The 12485-nt window shown below is 25.0% G+C and overlaps 1 protein-coding gene across 1 annotated transcript; it reads right to left on the reverse strand.

The window, feature by feature from the left end:
- Positions 1 to 5627: 5627 nt before the first annotated feature.
- Positions 5628 to 11657, reverse strand: LOC145840083 (alpha-(1,6)-fucosyltransferase-like). Its single transcript, XM_082947262.1, has 9 exons — positions 11572 to 11657; positions 11173 to 11219; positions 10297 to 10498; positions 8850 to 8958; positions 8323 to 8563; positions 7692 to 7920; positions 7233 to 7412; positions 6601 to 6751; positions 5628 to 5763 (listed from the first exon to the last, which is right to left on the reverse strand). Exons 1-9 carry the CDS (start codon positions 11655 to 11657, stop codon positions 5647 to 5649), a joined length of 1362 nt encoding a protein of 453 aa, XP_082803388.1. The 3' UTR covers positions 5628 to 5646.
- Between the last annotated feature and the right edge of the window lie 828 nt (positions 11658 to 12485).

Genomic DNA, 12485 nt, shown 5'->3' on the forward strand with positions numbered 1-12485 from the left:
CTAATGTTATTTACTGGAATACAACCAGCGAGTTTTTTTTATTGAAAGCTCTGGGTGGCATTTTAACTGCGAAATGCTTAATGGAGTGAAATTTTTTTATTTGTTTTCAAACATTAATGCTTTAAAACGATGTTCTATTTATAAAAATAATGGTGAAAGAAAAAAGCCATTAGTCTGCCGTTAAGAGATTTTAATTTTATAAAAAACATGCTCAGTATTTTACTGAATAAAATATTAATTACGATTTGTTTTGTTTTGAGGTGAAACATGAATAAAATTTTACATTAATTATGCCGTTAAATTTAAGCAATTAAGAAAACAACGTTTTACTTTACTGAGAATGACAATTTTTTAGACCTTGTAATTGTTAAAAAAACATTTTAGTTTACTGTTATTTCATTAAAAAAGCTGTTGTTTCGTGATGTTACTAACAACAAGCAGTTAACGCACAATGTTTGACATTAATTTGCAACTTTTCAAAGTTTTAAATGAAAAAATTTGAAATGACAATGTATTATTCAGAATAGTAAAGCAAGAAAGGTGACAGTACATTCATTATATACGTTACATAATTTTGAAAGTAAAATTTTTTAATAGAAACATTTTTTTATTTTCCAAAATAATATTACAATACTTAAAAGCCTAATAACAATTAATGATTACACAATTAGTTACTATATTTTGGGAGAAAAAGAAAACAAATCAAAACAATTATTTATTTTCAACAAGTATTTGAAATTAGTTGTTATGAATTGAATTTCAAACAACAACTCCTTTTGATATTTTTTTATAAAAATTATCTCAAAACGACTTAAAAGTCAACAATAAAATATTTCAAACTCAACGACAAAAAGTATTTTAAGAAAAAAATTAATAATTTACTCCTTCAACATAATAATACTCAAAATATGCAACAGGCATATTTTCTCACTATGAGTTAAAATAAAAACATAGTTAATCATTTTCATTTTAGGAGCAACTTACTGCTTACAACAATCAGAATTTATAACAGATTTAAAATTCAAGCTAAATCTAGACTGAAGAATTTTTAAAATAATGATATACAAATGTAAACAAGTTTCAATAAATTAAAATTTTGTAAACATTTAAACGATAACACACTAATTGTTAAAGAATGTAGAACAAAATACAAACAAAGAAAATAACAAACATGTATTTAACACTATTCTTAAAACTTGACATTTCATTCAAGAAAAAAAAATGTGTTAATTCCGTTAAAAGATTAAACTTGTTAGTAACGCTTCTATTTTATTTAAGAAAAACATCAACACGTTGTTTGATAAATCGTAAGTTTTAAATACACGACCTTTTAACGTGAGCTTTTTTTCACTGCGCATAGCTAAACAAAAACTGTACTAGTTTTATTGTTCAACGCTAAAACTCAAGTGCCGCTGATAATAATTTAATTGCTTTGTAGAATTAGTCATTGCTCGATTCGTCAGCGTAACTAATCGTGAACTTGTACCTAATCGAACTCATAAGGTTGGCTTATTTTATTCACTGGCTCATTGTAAATAATGTTTCGCTGCTGGTAACGCATAAGATGACGTATATTTTTAAATGCTTTATTTGAGCACGAATTATTGTTTGCAAGTAATAAACTTGAAATGTAATTACACTTAGAAGGGCTGATATAGTCTGTATTGTCAATAAATTTAGAATATTGAAAAGGTTCCCCGAAACGTTGTTTTTCTAGCTCGTTATTGACTATATGTGTTTCTGCACTTGTCATATTAACGGATTTTACCGTCGGCACGGGTAGGCTTTCCGCGGTTGAAGGCTGCTTTGTTATGACGTCACAATAGGATTTTGTGCTATCAACCTCGTTACTATCTTAAACTGGGGCGAAAGACGTCGACTTTTGTTCAGCATGTCTTGCTAAAATTAACTGATTCTTTTGAATCGTTTTCCGATTTTAGAGGAGACTTAAGGTTACTAATATCTCCGCTAGGGCGCGTTTACGCGGTTGATTCTGAGTCGGGATGTAGGTCAACAACTTGTTTCTTTGCAATTTATTTAGTACAAAATCACGAAATAAGATAAAAACTAGAGATACTCATCAATGAAGATAATGTTATTTAACATATTGCAATAACTCACTAAAGCAACAAATAAAATAGTAACAAAATAACAAACAATTAATTAAACAAAAAAGGTGTAACTATCAATTAAGTTTTTAGATAGCAGTACCATTTTTTAACATGTATTAAGCTATATATAACAACATTAAAATTTATAAACTCAGCTATCTACCTTTTATATTTTAACTATATAATTAATTATATAACTAAAAATATAAATAATTTTTTTGAACCAATTAAGACAACAATATTTATACTATCAATTTTGAAAACAGTTAATTTATCTTTGATTTGTTTCTGATCGTTCAACGGCTAAACTATCTTCTATATATGACTTATTACTTACTTTTTTAACTTTTTCTATGTTATTTTAGTTGATTCTGTAATGAAACGAGATTGTTTTAGTAACTGCATTGAGAAGAATCTGAATTCGACATATATTCATAAATTACTATCATTTTACTACTGTTGTTACTGAAGTTACTCTCTGGGTATTAAAAATGTTCGTTTATATAATAATATTGTCATTTTTGAAACAGCTTGGTGACGATGTTTCTTCATATAGTTTTTATAATTCAAGTACCTTAGTTTACCAATTTTTTGTAATATAAACAATAGGAAGATTCTTTTAATATATCAAATATGTTAGGCTAAGTTAAACATTTTTTAACTTAATAAAATCTGCAACAAGAGGTTCAGTCTACAAATTTTCCAAAAGCAATAGGCTAAGTAGCTATTGTAAACTAATACATAAATATAGACCTCTACTTCTATATTTTTAGCAAAAAAATTTCACCTGTAGTACAATAGTAAAACAAAATGGCTAATGCACCAGCATCAAAATTTGCAGATGTGCATACGAACTCTAAAAACAACCTTTTTGTAGGACTCGCTTAAAAACAAAAATATGCATTCAGTTCATTTAAAAGTACAGAAAAAAACAACTTAAAGCGTTTTAAAAATTCTTTACACAAATTAAAAATGACCAACTACAACAACTTTGTCCTGGTATAAAGCTTCGAAGAACTTAATGCTGGTTCCAAGATCCTTTTGAGCACTTACACTATTATCAAGAGCGGTAAAGATATACACCGACACGCCAACATCCTCGACGGAACTTATTACGTCATTAAAAGGGCCAGAGAGCTCAACTCGGACTCAAAAGCGATCGGCCGCACCTACAAGGTTGTAAAAAACGTCAAGGGTTTTTACAACTATGTAGGTGCGGTAAAGTATTAAAAGACAAAGAAAATGTTTATAATGATTTTTAGTCATACATTTGTTTTTTAAGCAGTTGCTTTTTTAGATAATATTTAAATTAAATTATCCTTTAACATTAGCTATATGTGCTACTAATTAGACTATCTTTTATTGATAAATGTTGGTCTGTATTAGACTATGAATAGTTCTAAATATAAAGATCAAGTTTGTTATACAGAAAATAGTTTAGTAACATTTTGATAAAACTTTAAAAGTATTTAAAAAAGTTAATTAACATTCATTTAATTTTTCATACTATTAAAAAGTACCTATACAGTACAAAGAACGACGATATAATTATATGAAAGTAATCATGCATTGTAACACATTTATTTTTTACAAATATTAACTTTAATTATTTTCGACATTTAAACAAGTCTAAAGTTAATATATGTATATTTCATTAATCTGTAGTAGCTTATCTACATAAATATCTACCTATTTATTTTTCTTGAAATGATAATTAAAAACGTATAGTAACTATTAAAGCTATTATGTAACAACAAAAATTAAGAAAATACATATAAATAGTTTTATTGAAAACGACTAAACTGACAAATTCAAAAAGCTAATAAACTAAAAAGTATAAAATCTATAAAAGATGTTTACCAACGCATGAATTTTATTAATAGTAAACAGAACCTTAAGAACAAGCTTATCTTATTTATAGGCTTAAAGCTTAAGTTACTACTTGTAATTATCTTATGCACACAATGTAAAACAACTGTAAAGTTTGTAAAAAGTGTTCTTTAAATTGTTGAACAGCGCATATATACAAACCAATGAAATTAAAACTTAAAAAAGCTTTTTTTATTTATGGGCTTAAAGTTTTAATTACAACTTGTTATTTGGTTTGCATAAAATGTAAAACATCTGTAAAAAGTATTAAAGAAAGGGCATTTATTTTTTTACCAATAATAACTATTTAATTTAACTATTTAAAGCTTATCTGGTTTTCAGTAATATCTACGTATAAAGAAAGCTTATTTACAAAATTCAATAGATTATAATCGAAACAGTTTTAAATTGTTTACACTAAATTATTATTTGACAGGAGGTTAAAATTATCTATTATCATTTCAATCTATGGTAGAAAAAAATCAAACTGTGGTTTTATTAAATTCATATTTGTCATGCACAAAGTTTTGAAGTTGATGTACTTAAAGTATAGCTGTACAAAAACATATAGCTCCTCAAAACATTCGATGTATCATTTTGAACTACGCTTATGATATAAAACAATTACTTTTTGTAATACAAGCTGTTCTTAAACAAAAATTGTGCAGTTGATAAAGATTTTTATTTTAATTTGTTTCATAAACTACAAACCGTAACAAAATTGAAAAATACTTTTATTTGCACATTTACTATTGCTTGGCAAAAACAGCGTTACTAACTACAACTATTTAATTTCAATTAATTTTTATTACAATGTAATCTATATTACAATAAGAAGAATATTTTATAAAATTGTGCATAGTAAGTTCAAAGTTTTGATAACGTTTTGACAATTAAATACAAAAAACACTAAAAAATATTTACGTAAACTAATGTTTTAAAAGGATTATAACTAAAGACGGAACAAAAGAAAGTTCAAAAATTAAGAAAAAAATTTAAAGAAATTGCAATTAAAAACGTTTTCGAAATAAAAACACTTTGAAAATAACTCACGTTTTTGTAGTTTTTAAATAGTTTGAAGTAAATATATATATAAAATAAAACTAATGTTTATATAACTTGTGTTTTTGTAACTTTAAAGTATTTTCTTTAAGCATTAAATGTCAAAAGTACTTGAATTACAAAATATTTAATTCGATATTACAAGATAAAGATATGCAAATGTACAAACTTGTCATTAAATATAATTTTGTTTAGTGTGCACAAAAAAAAACTTTTTAAATAGTTAAACAAAAAAGTAAGTTTATTTTAAAAAATATAATTCAAAAATTGTATTAGTTTAATTCCATTTTAAAAATATATTACTGCATTTAAACACAAAATTATTAACTTTTAAGTCCGGCATGTTGATTATAAAATATTGTAGATAGAATTTTTTTTTTAGTGTTTGAAAATTTGAATGAAAATGAATTGTATACGTATTAAATCATGTATTTATGCATTTTAAATAGAAAAAGTACTACATCAAAAAATATTATAAACATGTTATTTAACAGTTTTTAATAGTATAAAATAATGCGACAATACAACCTTTCTAATAATATTTCCTAAAATTTTTGAAAAATAGTTAAGATACAAATACTTGTCTTACTTAAAATAAGTTGAGTTAAAATCTAATAGCAAAATGAAGTACTGAGAAGAAATAGTCTTTGTCAAGTGAAAAAAAATCTTGCGAAGCATCAATTTTGTTTCTTTGCATCAGTTCGTAAGCTGTTCTTCCAACCTAAAGTTTCATTTAGTTCTTATAACTTTATAAAGCATCGGTATTGTATTTTTGACGTACATTTTTATCAAGATTCCAAAAAAAAAATTAAATTAACAAAGGTAAAAAAGTTTAAAGCAAAGTTCACATTTAAAAAATATTTTTTAAAACATCACAAGGTTGACTAAAAAATAGATTAATAACTTGTTATTAATTGAAAATTCTTGTTTCAAAAATTACAAAACTAATTTAAGATACATACATTTACGTGCAATATCTAAATAAAAAACCTGAGTTGTTCAACAATATGTAATAAATTGTTTTATTAACCAAAAATAAAGTTTCTTTTGTTTGTTTTTTTACTGTATTAATTTTTTTCTGGTTGTATGTATATCTTTTTTTAATTTAATAACGTAACTTTTAGTTTTAATAAAATGTAATACATCTAAATTTTTCAAACAAATTTTTATTTTTTTATATTCTTTCTAATTAAATTAAATATGCTTCTACTAAAAAGTGTAAGCTAATCGGGAGTTAAAAACAAACTGATTTTTACCGAAAGTTATTAAGCATTTATTTTATTGTCCAACTTTACACTTGTATCCTTTTTAATAGAAAAAAACATTCACAATTGTTGTATTTTGATATCCAAAAAATAAAAATAATAGTTCAGTAACTGTTGCTTTAATATTCGATGTATCCATTAGTTAATTTTTACCGTTATCAGGCTCAACTTTGATAAAGTTTTCAGGTTATTTAATTAAACTTGTAAAAAATCTAATAACAGTTTTATCAAGTGTTATAACAAAAGCAAAATCTTAATCAGTTAACTTTTTGAAAAATTATTAAACAACTGACATTAGATGAAAATGTGCAAACGATGTAGTCACACCTGGATAGCGCCTCGATGTCCCTGATTGCTCCTGATAAACTTGATTTCGTATACCTGCTGCTCGTTTTTGCTGAGTCAGCAGTATTCTCATCCCCTATGAACTTGTAATAAGGGTATCTGAAATTTTAATATCATTGAAATATACATTGTGAAAGACTATATTGTATAATATTTACAACTAACATTATACTTTTTACGACTGAAGAAATTCTATAAACTGTTTAATCTAATTTAAAGTTTATGTTTTATTTTATTAGTACACTTAGTATAAGGTATAAATTTGTAACAAGATTATTTATTTACATATTTACAAGATTAATAGTTTTGATAAATTGCTAATTTCTTTACGTTTAATATGTTTATAATAATACAATAATTTTTTCAGCATTTAAAAAACACTTTAAAATAATCTAATGCAAAAATAAAAAAAGATATTAACATAAACTAATCAAAAAAACCGATAGAAACAAAACGTTATAAAGTTTTTTTTTAGTTATTTCTGTACTTGTATTATAAATGACTGTTGATTATTTCTTAATTCAAACATTATACTCAAATAATTAATATAAACAAAAAACAAATCTTCACAACAACTAACTTTTTTCTCGCTTCAGAAAGTATTTCTGGCGCGTCAGTTGCTAAATAAACAGATTTAACAATTTTTTCACTCGGAAACTCCAATGAATAATTCAAATAATATTCTTCAACGTGAACCATGTATTCTTCAATGTCGTAAAACTTTGCTTCTGATCTCTTATCAGTTCTTCTGACATGCACTCTGATAGAAATATTATTAGTCTTATTCAAAATGCATCAAAATAAAAAACAAAAACTCTGTATTTTAAAATAAACTACTAAAGTTATTTAAAATAATAAAAACTATTCAAATGTAAACAAAGTTAGGAGAAATAAAATTTTATAGTTTGTAAACAAAAACCTAGATTTATTATTTCATTAGAGTTTAATTTATTTTTTTTAGTAGATAATAATTAGCTTTTAGAAGTAAAGTTTTGGGTAACTTCCTTACAAAACACTTTGTAAAAATGTTAATACTTACCCAACAATGGGATGTTTTATTTCAAGTGTTCCAATTTCCTTTCTGATTTCTTCATTTGGTTTCCACAGAAACCTAACAAACTGACCCAGCCACCAAACAATCGGGTTGCTATGGAAAATTTCAATTTGTCTTCTTATTGGGTCGGGGATTTCTGCAGGTGAAGTTGGTCTTTTGGGAAAGTTCCCATGAGGCAACTTGACTATAAGATCCTCTTTACTTTCTTCCATTCCTGTAATAGTTTGTTTAATTTTGCTGCTTTGTTTGTCACAACATTAAGAATTGCGGATTTTGATTAAAACAAAAAAAACTATTTATACTCCGTATTCATGCGAAAGTTTAAAAAGCAATTCCATTTAACTACAGATATTAGAATATAAAAGTTGAAATTACTTTTACTTATACCTTTAGTATAGCAAACTACCTAAAACTGAATTTTAATTCAAATTTTATATACATTTAAACTTTCAAAACTGGTGTTATTAATAAATCTAATGTTTTTTTCAAAAAAAAAAGTTATCTTATTTGTAATTATTGTATGACAGAACAAATTAACTTTACATAATGATTGATTAAACATGAACGTGCTTGAAGAAGCCGAACAAATGTCTAATTACAAAAAAGTAACTCTAGCCTTTCCACATAGTAACAGCACCACCCTCCACACTCGTGCAATTTCCACTCACAAACACTGAGTTCCAGCCCTCCCCTCCCTGAGTGTAATCGCTCAGCACCGACTTGCCAATCACCAATGTTCTGTTTGTGTTGTACGCAGCAATGAAGCAGTACACTGCCCAGTGAAATTGGCACCCCATCCCGCATCTTTGCTGCTGAGTGCACAGGAGTCTTTTGGATTTCTTGCAATCTTTTGGATTCTGGAAAGTGAAAGAAAATTAAACATATATATAGCGATAAGGGCTTCAAGTATATTGAATTTAAAAATACTTGTTTAATTTTAAACTTATTTCCTTATGTTATTTAAATTTTATAAATTAATGAAATTAAATTGGCGTTGAATAAATTTTAACAATTTTTTTATACTTTTTTGAAAAACAAGATGTATTATTATTCATATTAAAACAGAATGTGATGTGTTTTTTATAAAATTATTCAGGTTTCTTGTTTTATTTAAAATATAATTGTATAATAATTTTAACTAACTTGCAGCTTGTGAAGCTGGTTTTGAAAGTTTTCTGTAAGTTTTTCAGCTACTTCATTTTTCATCTTACTGTTAATTATCGACATCTCTTCAATAGCTTTTTCAATAGTCCTAACAAGTAAATTTTTTTTATTAGTAACTAGCATCAACACAAAAATTATTGATACAAACTTCAACTTTTTATAATCCTTACTTAAAACAACTAAAGGTGTAAAATTTATGTATGGAATTAAAGTGTGTAAAGTAAAGTTTTAAATTAGTCATATATGTACTTTTTGAAACGTTTAAGGGCACAGGGGGGTGAACACCCTTTTTTGTTTTTTTGCTTTTTGATTTTATTTTATATAGTATTTACTAAGCTACAAGATAATTTTACAGATTATAAAAATCAAAATAACTTTTGAGATATAGCCGGTCAAAGTCGGAGGCAACAATAGGTTCTTTATAGGAGGCGCAAACTAAAACACTAAAACGGCAAAAATAGACCATTTCACTAAAAATCTATTTTCTCCTACGTTTTTTGAGATAACTACCTCAAATTTTTAGGAAATGTTCCTTGATATATTTAGAAAATTGTTTCGGAACAGAATTTAACAAAAAAAAAATCTTATAACAAAAAAAATAAAAATAAAACTGTTTTTTTGTTTTTTCTTTATATAAATTTTTTATTTTGTATATTTTTTTAAATTCTGTTCCAACAGAATTTTCTAAACATATCAAGGAACATTTCCTAAAAATTTTAGGTAGTTATCTCAAAAAACGTAGAAGAAGATAGATTTTTAGTGAAATAGTATATTTTTGCCGTGTTTTAGTTTGCGCCTCCCATAAAGAACCTATTGTTGCCTCCGACTTTGACCAGCTATATCTCAAAAGTTATTTTGAATTTTTATAATCTGTAAAAAGCATCTTGTAGCTTAGTACAAACTTTATTAAATAAGATCGAAAAGCAAAAAAGGGTGTAAACCTCCCTATGCCTTTAATTTTAGTTAAAGATTTTGTTTTATTATACAAAAATAGAAATAAAATCTTTAATCAATTGCTATAACTTGTTGTCTATTTTTTACACAAAACATTCCATTTAAAAACTCATTAGTTTTTATTCAAACAATCTCAGTTTTTTAGCTAGTTTTATAACTTAAAATATTAAACAATATAGTTAGATATCAAAAATGTCAATAACAAATAAACAAAGAGTAAACTTTTTTGTTTTGTATTGATAGTACCAATGTTTTTAATACTTTTTTTGTTTGAATTTGAATCAATTCAGTATATAAACCAAATCCAACTAACAGTCTAGTACCAAAAAATACTTGCTTTAGAAAACGAATCTTGTTTACTAAACATAAAACCAGTTTGTAGTTTTAAAATGCTTAAACATCACTATCTACAATTACAAAGACAGTAAAACAACCTGTTACAAAAAACAAAACAAAGGTATATTGAAGCAACCTTTTATTAGCTTCGAACTCTCCCACGTAGTGATTTAAAGATTTATTCGTATTGTGCGTTTCAACAAACTTATAAAAGTCGTTTATGCTTGACCAAGCCTTGCGAAGCGCACAGTCTTTTTTATTTCCTTTGTTATTTTCACATGTATTCTTTATAGTTTGGTGAGAATTCTTTATGGTTTTATGAGAACTTGTCTCATTTACTGAAAAAAAAAAGAGTTTTTTGGTTTTGTATATTTTAAAATTCAACAAACTTACATTTCACTATTTTAAGATAAATGCTGAATAAAATAGATATTTAAAAAACACTTTTGACAGAGTAAAATGTTTAGACCTACATAGTAGTGTGTATCATTTAAGCTGTAAAGTTTTATATCCTTATAAAAAATTTCAGTTCGTACAAAACTTACTAAAAGTAAAAGTTATCTAGTTGCTAATAATTTTAAGATAATTTAAACAATCAAAAACATTTTTTTTTCCAATTTTGAACAATAAAGCATTTAAGTATTTTTAATTTAAAACTGGTAAAAAGTATTTTTGATAAACTTAAAAAATTTAAAACTCACCAGTTTTAATAAAATTGCTGATTTAAAGTGATTAAAAATAAGAAACTTATTGGCTATATTTTAGTAAATAAAATCATGCAACAAAGTTTAAATTTTGAAGTTGTTAAACTTAAAAAATTTTAAGCATTAATATAAGTTTGTAAAAATTTTTATGCATAATTGTAGTAAAAACGTTTGAACTGATATAATATAAAATATTTATTTTAAATAAAGGTAAAATGATAACACTTTAATCCTTTAAAGTTTGGTTTACACCTTTTTAGTTTGCCTTTTTTATCATAAAAATGTATAGAGAAAATAAAGAAGCTAACCAGTGTTACTCAAAGTTTTTGGTTCAATCTGAAAACTTGTTGGACAACTGTAATTAAAAAGGTTAAATTATTAACATAACGTATTGCTGTTAATTATGCTTTAAATTTTTAGCTGTTATACGCAGGTTTAAACAAATCTACTATTATGCTTTTTTATTATTTTGTAATGATGTTTTTAATAAAAGTAAAAACTTTTAGTGTTATTTTAAATCATATTACTTTAATTAATTGTTTAAACTAAAATACTTCAAGTTCAGGTATGTAAAAAAAAGTTTTTCTAAGTTATTGCTATTAAAAATTATATTTCGATTTAATTTCATAAACTTTTATAGTAACTGGTTGATGAATAAACAAAGTTTTTCTTTTCAAACAATAGACAATAATAGTTTTATGTCTAACCTGTTCATGGTGTTAACAATGAAGTATAAAGTGGAAACTATTACTACTATCGAAATAAATGATACAATCTTCTTTTGATTATCCATTTCTTCTAAAATTATACTAATCAAAACGTAATTTATTCTAATTAGCTTCTAAACTAAGCTTCTTTAAATGGCTAACTTACAAAGAAAAAGTATAATAACTAAAGTTACAGGTGTGTGTAATTTTTTTAGTTGTAATCTATGTTTAATAGTAAAAAAAATGTCAAACTTAGTTTTATATCTAAATTTAACAATAGATATGATACAGGGTTCGTGCGCGAAATTTTTTTCATTTAGCCTGACTGAGATCAATTTAGTCTGACATTTTTTCGAAGTAAGAAAAATCCCCTTTAGAAGTCATTTCAGGTATTGGAGGGTCTTGATTAGTACTATTGTAGTCTCCGACTTCAACCAGCTTTATATCAAAAATATTTTGAGCTTAAAAATTTGCAAAAAGCAACTCATTGCCTAGTTACAATTCAATAAATTAAGACTAAGTTGTGAAAAAGGTGATTGACCCCTTTTAACATAACAAATTCAGTGATAAACTTAAAATAAGTGTTATATCTAATCTATGACTAGTGTAAAAATTCAATATATATTACTAAACACAATTTTTCAATTTAATAAAGCACTAAGTAAAAGCATTATAACTAGAAGATTTATTATAAAACGACCTGCATTGTCGTGTTTTATTAAAGTTTAAAATGAAACGCTTACACGAGTATTAAAGTAAGTAAAAATGTTTATTATAGTATTTTGAGTAATACTTAAAATTGATACATAATTAGAAATATTATAATTAATAAACTCTAAATTAATACAGTGATTGTTGATGTCGTATCAGATTTTAAAAGCTTACACTTAAATTAAATAAAAAAATATTTAATA

The sequence above is a fragment of the Thalia democratica genome, chromosome 1 (assembly GCF_965202585.1).
Source record: "Thalia democratica chromosome 1, ktThaDemo2.hap1.1, whole genome shotgun sequence".
NCBI lineage: Eukaryota > Metazoa > Chordata > Thaliacea > Salpida > Salpidae > Thalia > Thalia democratica.

Coding starts and splice junctions, on each gene's coding strand:
- LOC145840083 (XM_082947262.1), bottom strand. CDS start 11,657: ATGGATAATCAAAAGAAGATTGTATCATTTATTTCGATAGTAGTAATA. Junction 7,921..8,322: donor TGCTGTTACTATGTGGAAAG/GCTAGAGTTACT, acceptor AAACTATTACAG/GAATGGAAGAAAGTAAAGAG. Junction 7,413..7,691: donor ATAAAACATCCCATTGTTGG/GTAAGTATTAAC, acceptor TATTTCTATCAG/AGTGCATGTCAGAAGAACTG.